Source organism: Malaclemys terrapin, chromosome 6, assembly GCF_027887155.1.
Source record: "Malaclemys terrapin pileata isolate rMalTer1 chromosome 6, rMalTer1.hap1, whole genome shotgun sequence".
NCBI classification, from domain to species: Eukaryota; Metazoa; Chordata; order Testudines; family Emydidae; genus Malaclemys; species Malaclemys terrapin.
Window position 1 is genome coordinate 41,636,675 of NC_071510.1, and position 20,052 is coordinate 41,656,726.

Below are 20,052 nucleotides of genomic sequence, written 5' to 3' on the forward strand. Positions count from 1 at the left end.
ATGTGAAGGCAGACAACTAAATATTGACAAATTTTATAAGTGCTTGTACACAAATGCTAGAATTCTAAATACACCCCTACCCAGATATAACGCAACCCGATATAACACGAATTCTGATATAACGCGGTAAAGCAGCGCTGGGGGGGGGGGCTGCGCACTCCGGTGGATCAAAGCAAGTTCGATATAACGCGGTTTCACCTATAACGCGGTAAGATTTTTTGGCTCCCGAGGACAGGGTTATATCGAGGTAGAGGTGTAGTAAGATAAGTGAACCTGAGTGGCTGGTATTAAAGGAAGATACAGTAACTCCTCACTTAACGTTGAGTTATGTTCCTGAAAAATGCAACTAAGTGAAACGATGTTAAGCGAATCCAATTTCCCCATAAGAAAGAATGTAAATTGGGGGGAGGGGGGGTTAGGTTCCAGGGAAATTTTTTTTTGCCATGCAGTACAGTACTATAGTTGGGAGGTGCCCCCGCCTTACCCCACGCAGGCACGGCCCACTGGCACTGGAGACAATGAGGCAGGCAAGGAGGCAGAAGGTGCTGTGGGCTACAAGCACGTTGCGCAGCAGCAGCGGCAGCTTCCCCTACTCTGCAAGCACCAGGGGCAGGGGGCTCAACCCTCGGCCCGCCCACGCCCCCCTCTTAACCTGCCTCTTCTCCCCCCGCCTTTTACTCCACACACCACGTCCTCGTTCCTCCCCACTCCCTCCCCTGCCCGCGGCAATCAGCTGGCTTGCAGCATTCAGGAGGGAGAAGCTAGGACACGGTGCGCAGGCTCCCACCTCCCTCCCTTGCCTCCCCAACGTGCAGGCAGGAGGCAGGGGAGGGAGTATTTCTCTGAGTATTTCACACAGTAACAAGGAAGAGAAAAATATTTTGAAAAAAATTAGAAAGATAATAGATGTGCAACACCTGCACAAGGTGCAGGAAACACAGTATACTGGGTACTTGTAAGATACTTTACTAGCATGAAATACAACCCCAGCTAGTGAGCTTTTTATTCTTGCACTGCTCTTTCCTCAAAAATGTATATTAACATTTGATACAGTTAAGCATCAGTATTTTAAGTCTAAGTTTACTATCAAGACTGCAGTTTCAGAGTTTGTTCTAATTTCAGAGTAAATTCAGATTCACAGTTTGTAAATTGGGAATGATTTGACAGTTATGAAAATGCTTCAGTGACTACTTCAATCTAAGGTTTATAAACACTCACAGTAGCTATTTTTTCAACATATGTCTTCATGGTTTTCATAATGATTTTTCTGTCCTATCCAAAGAAGAGGGAGAAACATTAGTAAGCCTTTGTCAACAATTTAATAACTAAGTTGCTATTTGCAGCTTCTTTATATGAATTTAATTTCAACTCCTTTCTTAAAAAGAAGAAATTACTATTATAAGCATTACTTTTGCAACTGAGACTGTGAAATGTTAGATCCAAATTCTGTGGCAAGACTCAGCACAGTAGAGAAACCCTGGGTTTTTTTGCAAGATTGGGCTGGCTGGGGGAAGAACTGAGAAAGAGCAGCTGTTATCAAATTAAATATATTTTAAAGGTAAAGGCTGTTTGCCTAATGGACATCATGTAGCTGCTGATTTCCTGCTGTGTACAGGAGACGGTCAGTCTGCCAATCCCCCCATGCCCAGACTGTCAGTTCATTGTTGCATAGCTCCTACAGAAAACAAGAGGGAACTCTTATCCCACATACCTCAACTCCCCCTCTAGGGCAGACATCTGCTCAGGAAGGCTCCTAAACTATGCATCAGCAGGGACTTTGTTCTCAAGGGGCTTCACTAGGAGTATCTCCTCCAAAAGACTTCCTCTCCGGCCTTCATTTTTGGCCCTTCAGCCAGTGCTCTGTCCCTTTTTACCATTCTACTTAAGGCCCATGCCCTATCAAGGTAGGTAGACTTAAATTACAAGTTCATTAAAATAATATATATGTAACTTTATTTCTTTTTACTTAAGGTATGTCTACATAGCAGCTGGAAGCATGCCTTCCAGCACAGATAGTGCACTAAGACGACCAATGTAGCCACAGCAGCCTTGGCAGCATCTCAGGCTAACCATCCAAGTATGTACCTGGGTGGTCGAATGGGCTTGTACTTGGGCAGCTAGCCTGAGCCACTGCAGCTACACTACTATTTTAGTGCACTAACTCAAGCAGAGCTAGTGTATGTCCATTTACCTGTGCTGGAACGCACCCCCCCCGCTGCTGTGTAGACATACCCTTACGTGGAAGGTTCCATGTCATTTCTGAAAGCGCTCCTGACACCCCTAGCACCTAAAGAAGAGTGGGTAACTGCTATCCCTTACATGGCTTGACATATCCTCAACTCTTGAAGGAGAAACCCTAAACACAAGTCTTGGCAAACAGAGAAGCCTTTCAGTTTATTTATAATTTTAAGCTTTTAAAGTAAGTTAAAAATGTTCTACATTATGAGCTTCTTTAGCATTCTTGCACCACCTCCAAATTTCCTCCAGCTACAGGAAATCTAAGGGATAGATACTGAGGAAATTGTAACACATTCAAAAAGTTAAAAGCACTATCTGGCGGCCTCCATATTTTTTTTTTTTTAAAGAAGTTTTTCCATTGTAAAAAATTGTGTGGCCATTTCCACCCTCAAATACAGAGATGATATTTGCTAATAGGTCAGGGACATGGTTTGGCCCATTTTCATGCATACCCTGACAAAGTAATCTATATAGGGTAATTGCATTAGTGCAAAGATCACTGGAAAAAGCAATACACAACAGTCTTAGGCACAAACAAAATCAAAGTTTCCAACGACAGCAGAGCCAACTAAGAACCTATTGCATAAGGGCGAGTAGGCTAAAGTGCGTACTGTACCTTGGGTGTACCATGCCATAAAGCATGCATGGCTACTCGGGCTCCATCATGTGTATGTGCCAGGTAGATTACTGCTTCTCTGATTGCTTCAATCATTTCCTGAGAAGAAAAGATAACTGGGGGATTATTTTTTGAGAAGAGTCTTAGAGAAAAGATACATATTTTATCTGTAACCCTGTGAAGAGTATCACTGTGCCTAGATCCACACTCTTGTATTGTGCCAGCCTATGCAATTGGCATCAAAAGGGTCCTAAAGCTGTAGAAATGTCTTTGACCTGTCTACACATAAAAGTAAAGTTGACCTAGCTACATCGCTCAAGGCTGTGAAAAATTTTGAGCCCTGTGCAACATAGTTCATTTGACTTAACCCCACCATAGATGAAGGTAGGCTGACAGAAGAATTCTTCCATCAACCTAGTTATTATTTCTTGGAGATGGTTTACCTACATCAATGGAAAAAACATTTCCATCAAAATAGGAAGCATCTGCACTACAGTAGCATTGTTGAAGCCCCGTAGCTGTGTCGATGCAGTGTAGACATATGCTTAGACTTCACCTCTCAAAACTGTAATCACAAGCATGGTGACTGGGAAGGAGTTACTATGTAAGAACCTACAGAGGTTCTAAAGTCAAGAGTCTAAACATCTTGGTATAGGATGTGAAAGAAATTTCAAAGGAAGGATAGGCAGATGGGCAAGCAGCCATTTACATAGTATGGCCCTGCTCCCGCACCAATAAAGTCTTTGCCACAGACTCCAGAGTGTAGAATCAAGACCTATTGTCACTTTCAGAGAACCACCACTGCAAGTAAGTTACCTTTGGACAGACTGTTAAAGAATCACTGCACACTTTCAAAAAGACATATTCGTTGCAGTTATTATGGGAACTGTTTTTTAGTTATTGCAAAATTTATTGTGAAATCTCATTAAAAACATTTGTTGTACACAATGGGACAAAATATTGTTTTATTGTGAGAATGCATAGTAACCATGGAATTACAAGAGAGACAAGGTGGGGGAGGTAATATCTTTTAGTGAACCAACTTCTGTGGGTGAGAGAGACAAGCTTTCGAGCTACACTGAACTCTTCAGGTAGAAGAGCTCGGTGTAGCTTGAAAGCTTGTCTCTCTCACCCACAGAAGTTGGTCCATTAAAAGATATTACGTCAGCCACCTTGTCTCTCTAATATCCTGGGACCACCAGAACTACAAACATCAAGTTACTACGCATTACTGACATATATCTCCATCTCCTAGCGTCTCCATAGGTAGAGAGAAACTTCCAATCAAGATTCAGAGTAACAGCCGTGTTAGTCTGTATCCGCAAAAAGAAGAACAGGAGTACTTGTGGCACCTTAGAGACTAACAAATTTATTAGAGCATAAGCTTTCGTGGACTACAGCCCACTTCTTCGGATGCATATAGAATGGAACATATAATGAGGAGATATATATACACACATACAGAGAGCATAAACAGGTGGGAGATGACAATGCTCGTTTACACGAAGGGACTTCAACTTAACTAAGTATATGTGTAATAATGGAGGACAGGAGTATTTCTTGTTGCTATAAAAATTCCTAAATAGTATATTTTTGTAAGTATTACTCAAATAAATTCTTTGAATGTTTGTTTTAAAGATAACCTGCAGCTAAATAAAAACGAGGGTATCCTACCAATAAGATCCTTGTTTAAGGTTGTCTCCTAAAACAAGATAAAGAGGCTTATCACCATAATTTTAATGTTTAATATCTTTTTGGTATTTGTTTCAGGTCTACAAAGCACAGAATCTTCAAGAGTCAGGGCCAGTGGTTCAGAAGGAAGGAGTTGGTGAATTGCTACTTCAGGAAACCTAAACACAACATACAAAAAACCCAGCAGAAACATTTGTGTGCTGAATATCCCACCTAGTTCACTATCTGGGGCATTTAACAAAACTCTAGTTAGTCCATAAAAAATACTGCAAGAAATTACAACATTTATACTTAAGTCACTTTAGAAATACTTACAGATCTTTGTTTTGGGAGAGCATGGATGAAAAAGTCCAAAAATACTTTATGTACCAGTGAGTGCTTTATCACAGCCTCTCTGTGTATGGGGGGAAGGGGAGAGACAAGAAAGTCACACACTCTTTCAAACACACAATTCCATTTTCTCTGGTCTAACTGTAGCTTGCAGTTATCTGTCTTATGATGCTGAAAATATTAGGATACTCTTTCAGTTTAGGAAGTCGGTCATAGTGAGGAAGAGAAGTTACAACCAGCATCCCTAATGAGGCATAAGCAAAGCGTCATAGACAAAGTATTCTTAGAGGCAACAACAAAAACAGTTCTTTTAAAGCAGGGATGGACAAATGTTTTGGCCTGAGGGCTGCATCAGTTTCGGAAATTGTATGGAGGGCCGGTTAGGGGAGGAGGTCATGGCCCGGTCTCCCCCGGGACTCCTGCCCCATCCAACCCCACCCACCCACCCAACAGCCCCTCCCTGGGACCCCTGCGCCATCCATCCCCCCAAGACTGCCCCCAGAACCCCTGCCCCCGATCGCCCCATCCAACCCCTCCTCTCATTCCTGACTGCCCCAGGAACCCCTGCCCCTGACTGCTCCCCACTGGTCCATCCAACCCCCCGCCTCCTTCCTGACTGCCCCCTGGGACTCCTGCCCCCCTATTCCCCGTCCTCTGACCGTCCTGACCCTTATCCCCACCCCCAACTCCCCTGCCCTCAGGCCAACACCCCCCCCCCCCCTTACCACGCTGCCTGGAGCACCGATGGCTGGCGGCGCTACAGTAGTGCCGCCCGGCTGGAGCCAGCCACGCCACCGCGCAGCACAGAGCACCGACTCAGGCTGGGCTCTGCAGCTGCGCTGCCCTGCCACCTAGAGCATTGCGCCTGCGGCAGAGCGAGCTGAGGCTGCGGGGAAGGGGGAACAGCAGGGGAGGAGCCGGGGGGTAGCCTCTGGGCCAGGAGTTCAAGGGCCAGGCAAGAGGGTCCAATGGGCTGTAGTTTGCCCCCCTCTGTTTTAAAGTGTGAAAAAGTCAATCAAGAACTGCACTTTTGCACACCTTGCAGGATGTTTTTTCAAGAGACCTAGTGGGTGGAATTACAGTCAGTCACTATGGCTTTAGTAGTAAATGTGGCTGAACAGAAAAGAAAACAGCACTTTTTGCAGTGTGACCACAATATCCCCTTTCCCCCATCAACATACACAATTGTCATGTCTCTGATTGTCATGTCTTGTCTTCAAAAAGTTATTTTTGTCCTTACTTTTGTGCCATTGGGGTAAGAATCTGTTTCATTTCATCCATAATGGCCTCTTGCTTTTCAGGATGAGCCTCTAATACTTTGTCCAGTGTAGGGTAAACTGGGGACTGAAATGAAAACACCCCACATAAGGTTTAATTATTACTGCTGCTTTTCAGGTTTTAAAGAAACGTTTTCTTCATCATCCATTCACAATTTGAGAAGGAAAAACACGCCAGAGTATATGCAGCAACCTTCATATCTTAATTTTGTTTAAACACCCACAAAACTAAATTAAGTTACACCATTTTAAAGATGTCAAAAACAGTTGAAATTTAAAACTAAACAAATGTATACAAATTAAGCAAAAGCAAACAAATTGATCTACACTTCTACACTAACATATATTTCCAGATATTCATAACATCGTCAGGCATTACATGGAGAAATAAGAGAATCAGCCAAAGGCAACATGCTAAGTACATATATTGATGTGCCTCTCTCCCTGTAAGATTTCAAAGCATCACGGCTAGGCATGGCAACACATCAGTTGGATTATAAATTACTATCCAATAGAACAGAAAGAGGAAACCTCATGGAATTTTCCTATCCAAGATTATGCTGGTCCATCAAATACGAGAGCCCCTTTTGGGGTTCAGCCCATCAATTCACACTGGTAACTATTCCAAGAGAAGCTGCTCTTAGCAGAGCCGGCTGATAAGACAGAATGTTCCAGTGACCAGCATCTCATTAAAAGGAAGGGGGAAAAAAGAGCTGGAAGTCTTTATTAAGGAGTATGCTATAAATCATTATAAAACCAAAACTTTGAAGAACTACGGTCTTGCAATATTAGGATTCTTGGCTTCAGAAGAAAGTGAAATGATTTTCCTGATCAATTGTTAAATCTGGTGTTGACTCCCACACCCTTAAGAATTAGGGCTGGTCCACACTAATTGGACTGGGGTGGGGGATCGATCTAGGAAACGCAACTTCAGCTACGAGAATAGCATAGCTGAAGTCTACGTTTCTTAGATCGAATTAAGTTTACTTACTGCGGGTCCACGCGGCGCAGGCAAGCTCCCCCGTCGACAGCGCTTCCTCCTCTCAGGGAGCAGGAGTTCCGCAGTCAACGGGGGAGCGCTTCTGGGATCGATTTATTGCGTCCAGATGAGACGCGATAAATCGATCCCAGAAGATCGATCTCTACCCGCTGAATCGGACGGGTAGTGTGGACCTACCCTTAGAATTCCTAATAAAACTTTTTTCCATGACACTTCATCCAGTGCTCCTTCTCTAACATGTACATTTGTTACTTTTGTTTCCACATTAGGATAAAAGAGTAATTATTGCAATTTGAAGACAAAGTCAAAAATACTAAATTTCAAACTAAGAACACACTCGCAACTGTTGCATAGGCAATTTGGGAGGGGTAGGGAGGACAAAAAAAGTATACTGCATGTTTAATTTATATCTTTAGGGTTCTATTTTATTCCCAGCTAACATTATGTATTCATAGCCTGGGGGGAAATATGCACATCTCTGAGGATGACGCAAAAGATTTTAGTAACACAAATAAAAAGATGACTTGTCAAGGGAAAATAAATCCTATTGACCCAGAAGATAAGTGTTTCTTAAATTTAAATGCATCTGAATCAGAGTAGTAAAGGCAAGTAGTAATTTTTCTGTATATATCTAATAGATTTTTGTGTCAGGAAGCAAAATTTCTCTCAAATGTTATTTTCTAAATGCTTAGCATTTTCGACTCCAGGTTAATTTACAGACTTCACATTGGACAAGTTAAAAGGTTACTTTTGTCACTTACATAATAGATTTGGTGTTGAATAGGATGATGGGGAAGACAGTTAAGTCAATGAGGGATGAGATTTTCAAAGGAGCCTGAGGGATTTGGGTGCTCAATTTACTTATGCTCCTTTGAAAAATCCCAGCCTAAGTTAAACGAAAGCAAAAACCCACTAATATATAATGGAAAATGTGCTGTTAACCATTAATCTGAAACATGAAAAACAAGTTTACGGGTGGGCCATCCTTCAGGACATAAATTAATTTAAGACTAGCAGATAAGGGGAATGACACAGTAACACCATGAATAAAATATCATAGACTAGAAGTGGAGGAAGGACCAAACGTTACCTTGTAAACTTGGAACGTATTCCCATAGAGCTCTTCTGTTAGCATGTTCCTTTGCTCCAGAATGGCTTTATCATTGTATGCATACTCTACCACAGCAGATGCTTCAGAATGACGAAGCATTTTTTTTACCTCACCTTTAAAGCTTTTAATTATTTCTGCAACTTGTGGTTTTGTTCTGTACCATGTGTGAAGATGGACACCAAGAGAGAGAGGAGATTACGGAAAAGAGATGTTATTAGCTTTATTTTTGGAAATGTATATATTTAAGTGATTAAGTATTAGCACAATAATACAACAAAGACAGGCATCTACACCTGGGACCTTAACTAAACACCTACTATGAAAATACAGTTAGAAAAGCGAACAAAAAGCTCATGTCTATGGTGGTAACAGTAGTGCTGCAATTGAGTCCCCCTGAGCTTCTCACTGGCATCCACAGATATAAAGGGAGCCCACCATCAGTTAATGGTGCTGCAAGCGCCTTTAACTGCAACTTAAAGTCTCTGCTTGGAAATGTGTGGACTGAATAGGTATGTTGATGGGGTGTGTTAACCATCTGAGTCATCTGGTGCCTGTAGGTGGCTGTGTCTTGGATCCATCTAGGCATTCTCATTCAACCTTTTGTTTTCCTGTCAGCTCTGCAATAGTGTAGAAGCAGAGAGGAAAGGGTGAGGAGCACATGGGCCATACCTACACTACAGGTGCCACAGCTAGTCAGCATAACCCTGTGTGCAAATGCAGATTACAGAGACAGAAGGGGGTTTTCTGTCACTGTAGGAAACCTGCCCAAGCGATGGTAGATAAAGCAATGGAAGCACTCTTCCCATCAACCTAGCTGCATCTATACCAGCAGTTAGGTCAGCAGAGCTACATCGCTCAGGAGGTGGATTTTTCACACCCATCAGCCCCGTAGCTATGTGAACCTAAGTTTTAAGTCTAGGTCACGCCACAGCTAAGCTCCATAAACCTAGTTGAAGGAAAGAGAAGAAGAAAATGACCAGTGACAGTCTGTCTACCAGAGCAAGGGCAGAGCAAGCTATGGACAAACAGAAAGCAACTTGTTCCACAGTAGGGGTGCACATTTATTTTAGGAGACTTTGGATAAACTCTGCGGGGGAGGTGGGAGGGGGAGAGAGAGAGGACATTTTTCTGCACTACTGTAACCTTGACAAAGGGAAGGGCATATCTTTGTAGGACTTTATTATACACTGAACAAGGGACTGTTTTGAGAGTGGTTTTTTCCCCCTCTTTTGCCCTTGTAGTCTGTTTTTGTATTTGCTGTTCAGAATTTCTGAGAAGAGAAAGCCTACCCTGTGACAAGGAGACTGTATTATGGACAGCAGGTAGTTTGCAATCCTCACTCCCAAATACACTACCAAGATAATTTCACATGGAGGGGACAGCCTGGGCCAAAGCGATTATTCATGATACACAGATTAATAATAAAGAAGTACATTCACATTCCAAAATTAACAACATATGTAAGAAAAAAAATATAAAAGCTGGTTTACTTCTTCATACCCACCCATACATAAGAAACTTCTTTACAATATTTCTGGAATATTTGGATTTGCTCAATTCTAGCAGGCTATCTGGGGAGGAAAAGAAAAAGAGCAGTTAGTTTTTATCACCTCTTGAAATTGCGTGTTTGTTTACTTTCCTACAACACAAAACTAAAAGCCATTGCTCAGTGACCTTTTGCACTCAAGCAGGAATTAATTTATCAGAAAGTGACACCTAAAGAGAAAAAAGTAACTCAAACATGTGTACCAATAGAGTTTTGGGAGCAAAGAAATACATTAAGGAGAGCTACATTATACAAAACAGTGCCAATTTCCAAAGCAAATACGATATAAAGAGGAAAAATACCTTTTAATTCTTCAAATGTCTCTTGTCTTTGCTTGTCATTGCCATACTGAATGAAACACTGGATAACTCGAGTTGAGTCATGTGCAAATGCCATCTGTAAGATAAACATTTTTATTATCCCAGCCTTTTGCGTGACATTACATAGCAAAAGATTATTTTAACATATTTACTGTTAAGAGTATAGTTTTATGCAGCACATAGGATGCTATGGTAAATAGATGCTATATAAATAAAATACATTATAAAGAAACAAACAAGTTTTAAACTAAGTGTAGTTTTAACAGTTTTCATTGCTCCAGTATTTCTTTACCAAACAGACTACAATCAATACCTGCTACTGCAGGCAATGGAATGTTTTGTGATCATCTGTAAATATGTACCAAAAATATTGAATATTTTATTGACTGGAACAGCCCCATGAGATGCACATCCTGTTTTCTTGAGACTCTCACAGGGACAACAGTCACGCAGTCTCACCCTAGCAGAAGACGATATGATCAGGATGCTCAACCTAACACAGTAGGCAGCACCGAGCAGCCACAATTTCAATTCACTTTAAAACCCAACAATTGACTATGCTTCACTACAATACACAGTGAACATAAACACCCCAAAAATGAAGTAAAAATAATGAGACTGTTAGTATTTAAAATGTAATGGTAGAAATGTGCACCAGGTCATTAACTACAACTCTTACTGAAACTGCAAGTTAACCAAAGTTCACTTACATCCAATGGGAATTTTAGAGATTAGAATGCTGGCTAACAAGTCCCCTTTAAAGCCAGCTTATCAGCAAAGTTTTCCTGGCACTATTATCCTAAAAGACTGGGAGCACAGAGTGCAACCTTTTCAAACCCAATTTCTTCATTCACTGAAACCTTGTTCTATCTGGATATTTTCAACGTCCCCTGTAGCTTCTGGATAAACAGAGTTGTATTGTATAGTTCACAAGGTCATTTAGTGCAACACAAAAAGGGGTTTATCAACTTGCCCACTGATTTTTAATTACGTGTGTTACTGTATTTTTCTTACAGTTTTAATTTTCCCCTGAAGCAGTTTATGTAGTTCATTTATTAGCTTCTCTCGCTTCTCTTTGTCACAGTTTTTCCTACAAACAAAAACAGACAAGCAGGAGAATCTTAGATGAGAAAGCAGCTTTTTGGAAATACAAAAATAACTGGAAGTCATGAGCTAAAAAGCTAGGCGGCCAAAATTTTTTTTAAAAAATGAGCTCCCACAAGTCCACATTTAGGTATCCATTTATGAAAGTCCTGGCCAGAAGCATAAGTATATTTCACTCCCTAAGTGTAAGGGCAGATCATAAAATTTCAAAGAGCCTCAGCCAGTGGGACTTTAAGGTCCTGAGCATTTTACAGGCTCAGGCCTCAAATTATCTTAATCTAAATGATCTCCCCTTAATTTATGCCCACTTATTATTATTATTGTACATTTTTACCAAGATCAACCCAGGTGCCTCAAGATTATTTCTACTGTCAGCCATCAAAATTTAACTTGAGACCTCCAGAGAATTCTAATTCAAGCTAATTAAATTATAATCTATTCATTAAATTTACTTGGAGAAATACAAGCATACCCATTCATGAAAGTACCAAGACAGAATGAGCAACGCTTCACCACTGCATGAGTACTAATTAAAAAGAGCTGTATGAAAGAAAACATAATAGAGCCATTATTACCTTCTCACACTTTCCCATATTTGTTTTGATTTGATGATTACATCATAATTTGTTTTGTCATTAAGTTGTCTGCTCTGTTTTAATTCCTTCTTTTTCTTTTTTAAATCATCCCATTTAGGCTTCTTAGGTACCGACCCTGATGATAAAAACAAAACATTGTTTATAACAAAGTAATAGTCTTCTATTGGAGACTGGGAGGCAGATCCTCAACTGGTGTCCAATGAAGTCAACAGAGCTATGGCAATTGACATGAGCTGAGGATCTACCCCTGACTGCATAGCTAGCTAATCTGAAAGGGTTAATACATACTAAACACTTGGGTGGGATTCACAGGTACTAAACTAAGACCAAAATGCCAGTGGCATTCACAAAACCCCTGCTCAGCTGCCACCTAACTGTAGAAGCTTATGTTTCCACTGATAAAAGTGGGAATCATGCCTCACCCCTGGTGGGATGGGGATTCACAACCTTCACCTACAGGCACTGATCGAATAAACATGCTAGGAGGCTGCTTTAAAAGCACATCTATCTGACGGGGCTGCACACAAAATGAAGGATGTAGTGATGGTGGTCAGTATTCATTAGAGCAGGGACTGGTACCTTGTCTCCCACTTCCCAGGTATAGTCTGTAACTCTCTGAATATTGAAGCATTCATACATCTTCAATAGGAGAGGTTAAGAGAGATCTACTACAGAATACCTCAAATTAGGGAACTCATCTGGGAGGTGGGAGACCTGGGTTTAAGTCCCTACTCCAACTCAGCCAGAGTTGAGACTGAACCCTGGGCAACTGGAGATTGTCTCCTACATCCTGGGCAAGCGTTCTAGCCCCTAGGCTATTGGGCTCTTCTTGAGCCCTGGCTTAAGTGCCTACTCCAGGTGAAAGTTCACTGCTGTGAATCATGAGTGGAGGGAGGTGCCATCCTCTGGCCTGGATTTAAGCACCTAACTCCTTTTGAGGAGCAGGGCTTAGACCAAACCCCATCCTCCGCATTTCCTATTGGCTAGCTTAGGCAGCTCCACCCTCAGCATGATGACTTTTGTAAATCCCCCTTTTTAGGCACCTAACTTTCCCCCTGCATTGTATATGGAACCTGGCTACCTAATTTTGGGTTGTGAATTCCACAAGGCGGCAGGTAGTCTAATAGTTAGGCACTGTAATGCTCAGCTGTAGCCCCCTTTGTGAACTGCATCATTGGTGACTTGCTAGGACTGGCAGCTTCTGCCTGGGAGATATCAGATATTGGAAGAGCAAGACAACTGCCAGATTATTCTGAAAGCTTTGACAAGTTAAAGTCTTAACAGGATGAATTCTGACCCAGATTGCACCTACAGCCCCTCTAATGACTCAACATATCCCCCCTTCTCTCCTCACTCCCAAAAAGTGGGAGAGTTGAATTTATTTATTTATTTATTTTTTTAACACACAAATATAACTTAAATCACCAATTGTTTGTGATATCTTAGATAACAAGGAGTATATACCCTCAAAAGTTAAACTTGGTGGGGTTCTTGCCTTTCACATCCTTGAGATAAACTGTCAGAATTCAAAAATGTTGTGCTAGAAAAGAATACATTCCCAACTGCAAACACTACATCTGCCTCTGATCATTACCACTGGCACCCTCCTTTTATGAAGGAATGTAGATAAAAAATAAACATTCAAAAGAGGAAAAATGTGAAACTAAAGGGCACAATCAGTTTATGATCTCCTGCCCTCTCATAAATGACAACTGTTCTTATACACAGATTTTGTCTCTTTTAAAATTTGTTCCTATTAACATGTTAATGTCTTTTACTGGGATCTGTTCAAGAGGTTTTCAAGTATGTAAAGCACTGGAGGAGAACAAAAAAAGATTCTCGACAGATGAGTTCATTTATAGATTTAAGTATACCAGCTCTAACAATTACTCACTGCGACTTTATATGTAAAGCCTTCTTGCATGCTTAATCCTTTCATTCAGTGGGATTCATTAGGAGCTTTTACTATACAATGGCTAAAGACTGCTGCACAGCAAGATTATTACTTTAAAAGGATTCTTCATATGAAATGTCATAAATGAACTTCAAGGTACAGAAAAAGTTGACTAATGTTTGCTTTTAGCTTTAATCATCTCGTAGCAAAATTAATCACTATATACAATACAGATTCCTAGAAGTGAAAAGTCAGGGGGTAAGGCATGCTAACCAGCACTGTTCAATTGAAGCCCAACAGAATGGGTGACTTAAACGTGCTCTCTCTCAACAATAAATTGTTTAACAGTTTAGCACTACACCCTTCATTTTTCTCCAACATACCAAGCCTTCCCTTTTTTAAAGGACTGCAATTTACACAAAGTATTTTAGAATCAGTTTATGTCTCAGAATAAATCACTAATTTTTTAAAAAATAGAAGTGAGCAAATAAGAGAAAAGTTAATAGAAAACCTGTCAGTCTCTTGATATAGTTAGTGACAACTGAAGTGTTGCTTGAAATTTGAATGAGCAAGACTGGAGGCTTACAGTTGTTTTAAGATAAAATCCATTAAAAAAAACAACGTAACTCTGATTTAATTCGACCACCACCTCTATTTCTATAAAGCTTTCAAAAAAAATAGGAGTATTCCCCAAACTAAATCAAAGTTAAAACAGTGAAAAAAAACTTATAAAGCAGAACTTTAATGTTATTGTATGAGCCTCCAGTTTCCCTCAATTATTAAGCCATGCTTCATTTGTGATAGACCTTTACCCGCAGAACTGTACGTCTGTGGGAAGCAGCAATCAAATGACTGCTCTCATTAAGAGACACCAGAACCAGAGTTATGAAACTATTAAAATAGTGACAGAACTAAATATTTACTAAAAAGTGTCTGTATATGCACATACACAGAAAAATAAATTTACAAAAATGCAGAAACATCCAGTATAAAACACTGATTGAACTGGTGAATAAATGCTATAGGCCTACAGACCAACAGTACAAATGGAGAAGAAAAGCCCTTGTTCTTCAAGTTTTGGCTACGATTGTTAGAAGCATGATACAAGACAAAAACTCATGACTTTTACATTTTGATACCAACACCAGTGGTTAGTCAGCAGCTGGTGCTCTTGTATCAAAGGGGGGTCTTTCCTCAAAAGGAGAGGGTCTCCAAATGGCCCCACTATACATACTGCCTTTATCAGATCTGTGTAAAAATAATCAGTAAGGTTGAAAGGCAGATGATTAAACTGAAGCTGTGACTTTTTCTGTCATTTAATACTTGAAGTTCTCTTTGTCACTACGAACTATTATGCATCAGTTTATGCTGGGGTGGGCAACCTTTTTGGCCCTAGGGCCACATCTGGGTATGGAAATTGTATGGCAGGCCACGAATGCTCACAAAATTAGGGGTTAGGGTGCGGGAGGGGGTGAGGGCTCCGGCTGGGGGGTGCGGGCTCTGGGGTGGGGCCAGAAATGAGGAGTTCAGGGTGCAGGAGGGTGCTCCGGGCTAGGACTGAGGGGTTTGGAGGGCAGGAGGGGAATCAGGGTTGGGGCACAGGGTTTGGGCACATGAGGGGGTCAGGGGTGCCCGCTCCAGGCGGCACTTACCTCAAGCAGCGGCATGTCCCCTCTCCGGCTCCTAGCAAAGGCACGGCCAGGTGACTCTGTGTGCTGCCCTGTCCACAGGTGCCGCCCCTGCAGCTTCCATTGGCCGCAGTTCCTGGCAAATGGGAGCTGCGGGTGCAGCACTTGGGGTGGGGGCAGCGTGCTGAGCTCCCTGGCTGCCCCTAAGCATAGGAGCCAGAAGGGTGACGTGCCGCTGCTTCTGGGAGCCGCACCGAGTGGGGCAAGCCCCTGACCCTACTCCCCAGCTGGAGTGCCAGAGCAGGGCAAGCCCCAGATCCACTCCCCGGCGGGAGTTCGAGGGCCGGATTAAAACATCTGGAGGGCTGGATACGGCCCCAGGCTGTAGTTTGCCCACCCCTGGTTTATGCCATCATACCAAGAAATTAGCCAATAAGTTTAGTTTACTGGTGGACTGCCTATGTTAAACTGGAATTTTCACTGCCACAGACTGTGGATCATGTGACTTGTATAGTAATCAGTTTAAATTGGCTGAAATAACATTTTCATGGAAAGTCCAATAGGGTGCTACAGAGAAGCATTTTTTATAGTTAGAGTTTTATTAGTATTAGAAATACTATGGAAGTTGGTGATAATGTAGGAGCGTATTGAAAAGAGTAGTAAGACGATCCCTTTCTCCCTCCATATTTCCAGTGCAAGCAGTTTGGTTCCACATATATTTGTGATCATGCCTATCTCAAATTTCTACTATAGGGTTCTCAGGATAACAGGGGCATAGGCATGACCTAGTCACTTATGCCTATGGTGATTACAACAGAGAACAATCAACTCGTACTGTTAAAATGTCTATTATACAATCTCACACAATTCAAGGCAATTATAGCATAACCCTGATCCCACTTTAATCTATTAACATATTTTAGAATATATATTGTTGAAAGAAAATACGCTTCCGTTTTATTGTAAGAGTATACTTTACAGATGATATATCACTTCAAAAGAAAAACGTAAAACAAACAAACACCAACAATAATATACTCACCATTCTCATTATCCTCCTGGAGTTTTCTCTTTCTAGTGAACTTTTCTGGTTGCTGCTTACTCTTGAATTGTTTCCCACTTGCCTTGAGTTTTTTGTTTCCTTTCTCAGACTTCTTGGATCTGAATTTAGGCTTTCCTTCTTCACCTCCTTTGCTATGAAACTTCTTAGGTGGACCAGAATCTGTGCACAACAAAAAAAAAAGAATTAGATTGAAAAGGACACAATCCTAGAACTGATATTATTTTCCAAGTTTCATTCACTATTAAACGTTTTAATAATTATTTTGTAACAATCAGAGTATTGTACATAATACACCAAAATCCATGCATGCTGATACAGAATAAAAAAGAAAAATCAGATCCTGAAAAGCCCCCCAGCATTCTTATTAATCTATAACAATTTTATATCCCTCCCATCTGGCCTTTTCATCATAGCCTTATGATCCTTCTCCTACTTTTGCCCTAAATCCTTCATATAGATGCAATGCAATTCCAAAGGTGAACAGAGGATAATTCTAAAGGAACAAAGCTGCCTTATTCGTAGTAAGAGTTTCACTGCCTCCAAAATCTAAGGCCCCAGTTCTGCAAACATCTATAAACACACTATTTGAAGAACACAAGTAGTCTAACCTGCATCCATTCACATTATACCAATTAGTTTATCTCTGGCTTGTATCTGGTGACTCTAGATACAAGACATGGTAATTGCTTACTCTTGGATGCTCAGAAAACTTCTACCAATGAAAGCAACCAGGCACAAATGGCATAAAATGGCTAAATGTTTTGTGTGATGGTTGCAAAGCAAATTGTGGTAAGTCTGCAAACCTTCTGAAGGTCCAGTTTGACAGCAAGGACAGCAAAATACAGGAATACAAAATGTATACATTTTAACAGAAAAGAGGGGAAATTGCTCTGTTTATTAAAAGCCTCTAGAAAAACACGTAAAATATCTGTGGTATTCAGTTAAGTGACAGCACAAATTGCAAGCAAGTAGGCACTTAAAGCACGGAAAGAAAGTACAGAGATCTTATATACAACTCATTCTCTCAGTTGCACAATTAGGTTGTTTTGTTCTTTTTATTTTTTTTTAAACCTAGGCTATGCCTACACTGCATACCTTTAAGGTTTCCTGTGTAGCCACTCTTCGCCAGCAGGAAAGAACTCTCCTGCCAGCAAAATAAAATCACCCTCAATGAGTGGTGGTAGCCAACAAAGCGCTGTCCACACCGGCGCTTTTCATCCGTAAAACTTTTGTTGGTCAGGGGTGTGGGTTTTTTTCCACACCCCTGACCAACAAAAGTGCAATGTAGACATAGCCTTAAAGAAAATAACTGTCAATGAATTGTTTAGATTTATGCTTCCTGAACCTAATAAAGGACTCTGTTCTTGCTAATATTCATTATTCATGTTATTTTCACAGTAAAACAGCTTTATATAATTAATCTGCCATCTGGTGATAATGCTGAATATTTTCCCCCTCACATTTAATAAAAAATAGGCAATGCATGAATGTGAAAGTGAAGAGACAAGCACCAGCTTGAGCTACAGTTCTCTAAAGTGTCTCAATCCTATCTTGTAGCAATATTGTTATTCCAGTGGGAGACTCTCTTAAGCAGAGAATGCAAAGTGACTACATTCTTCAGCATGGTTGGCAATTTGGAAAAATGTGGATTAAAATGAGAACATTGTCAATTTTAACCCAATATAGTATTTTAGATCAGATTTTCAAAGTTGAAGGGTTTGCACATTTAACCCACTTGCGCCATCTCAGCTCCTCATTTTCAAAATTATAGTTAATGTATTGTTTGTAAGATTAACCCATTTATGCAGATGAATTTGAGTTTGTTGTACCTGTTGCATTCTCCACCCTTCAATAAGAACAGTTTTATGAAATATTATTCTTTGCAGTCTTACCATTGTCTTTTTTAAATTTATGTTTTCTTTGTGGTGCTTTTCCATTTTTTCCCGTGAATCTCTTTTTACCTTTGGCTTCCATAGCAGTGACACTGAAATACAGAAAAAGAGGCACGACTTGGGGACCATGAATGGATGCATCCGTTTTAGTTCAAGAGCATAATGACTTCTCTAACTTTAAAAGAAATCCTTTGTCATAAGCTATATGATAGAACTGACAAAAGAAAACAAGTACTAAAAGACTGTGGCAATAATTCATAGTTTTGTATCTCTAACTGGTACTTTTCTCATTATAAATTTAGTTTCTCATTTCTCTTGTAATCATTTGTGCATCTGATTACCAAACCAGTTTAACTAAGATTACAACTGCTTACCTAAGTATACCATAATGTTCATAATCAATGCCATTCTCCCTCCCACCAAAAATTCTCCACGTTAAATACCTCTATTTTTAACAGAAATGATCAAATGTTATAACTGAGTATTTTTGAATTTTTTTGTATAACATCAGGCTGAACACTAAATAAATGCTATGTTTTATCACTGGGAAGTTCTGTACTTCCATTTTTTAGGGTGACATCATTTATTTTCTTAAAGGTCCAGATCCTGAAGTTAGATACAGAATGGGGGCAGAAGTAAAAGCAAACTGTATATAAAACCTTGTTTACTAAGTGTTTATTATTTGTACTGTGCCCAAGAGTACAGTAGGCACCTTAAGATCTCTGCCCTGAAGAGCACAGAATTAAGTTAAAACTGAGGAGTCAGAATAAATGTAAGTAAGGAAGTGAGACTAGGACAAGGAAACATAAACAAAACCTCTCTATCCTGCAATCATTAATGTGTGCGCTTAACTTTAAGCATGCAAGTAAGGTTAAGCACATACGTGTTTACTGGACTGGAACCTAAAAATGTACAATAAAGCTATAATAGTAATGTGTACTTATTAGAAGCTCAAAATGATATAGCCACCCCATCCATTCATTGAATCTGTCCAAATTAATCCTGTTAGAGGCTGCTGCCCAAGGCACCGAGGAGGGATGTGAAGTAGGAGAAGGCAGAGCCCTGCTGGACAGGGGCAGGAGGCAAGGCCCAGATGTTTGTGGGCAAGGAAGCCAGGCACGAGCGGCGCTGAGCGAGGGATGAAATCGGGGGTGACAGACTCCGGCGATTAAGGGCTTTGCAAGCCGCAGGAGTTCAGCACACTCCGCACAGGCCACCTGCGGTTTCACCCGTCAGACGGGACAGGCGCAGCGCGGGAGCCCGGAGTTTGTCAGCGGGCCCCGTCCCCTCACCCGCCCCCGCGATCCCGCCAGCGCGGTGGAGCCGGTCGGGCCGGGAGGTCACAGGGGCTGGGGCGATCCACCCCTCCCCACAACGGGCGGCTCCCCCCAGCGGCTTCCAGCCCCCACTCACCCAAACACGTGCACTACCCCGGCAACCTCTGCACGCACCTCTGCTTTACGGCTACCGTGCTTGGGGGCGGGGGTCACCGGAGCGTTTCCCATTGGCTAGTCAAGCGGAAGTAGCGCGACAGCGTCGGAGCAGGCTGCCATAAAGCAGCAGGAAGGGCTGGGATCATCACAGTGGGAGGGTTGTTCTGCTTGGGGCATCCATGTCCGTACACGCTCCCGGGCACAGTGTTGGGACGGGATCGCGTCTCCCCCAAGACCCTCCGGCTGCGGCAGGCCCGGGCCGAGCAGCGGGGCTGTCGGGCTCTATGCCCACAGCCCCGACACGGGCGGAGC

At 41.5% G+C, this 20,052-nt stretch overlaps 1 protein-coding gene across 1 annotated transcript in view; it reads right to left on the reverse strand.

Moving 5' to 3' along the window:
* PUM3 (pumilio RNA binding family member 3) overlaps positions 1–19,812 on the reverse strand; it is a 36,902-nt gene extending 17,090 nt beyond the window's left edge. Inside the window, exons 1-12 of the mRNA XM_054032527.1 lie at positions 19,721–19,812; positions 18,308–18,399; positions 16,395–16,574; positions 11,810–11,945; positions 11,145–11,220; positions 10,113–10,206; positions 9,769–9,835; positions 8,244–8,418; positions 6,117–6,220; positions 4,862–4,940; positions 2,855–2,953; positions 1,219–1,272 (exon numbers count right to left, since the gene is read on the reverse strand). Of these exons, the coding sequence (XP_053888502.1) occupies positions 1,219–1,272; positions 2,855–2,953; positions 4,862–4,940; positions 6,117–6,220; positions 8,244–8,418; positions 9,769–9,835; positions 10,113–10,206; positions 11,145–11,220; positions 11,810–11,945; positions 16,395–16,574; positions 18,308–18,399; positions 19,721–19,812 (1,248 nt within the window). The remainder of the gene's footprint in view (positions 1–1,218; positions 1,273–2,854; positions 2,954–4,861; positions 4,941–6,116; positions 6,221–8,243; positions 8,419–9,768; positions 9,836–10,112; positions 10,207–11,144; positions 11,221–11,809; positions 11,946–16,394; positions 16,575–18,307; positions 18,400–19,720) is intronic.
* Positions 19,813–20,052: the final 240 nt, after the last annotated feature.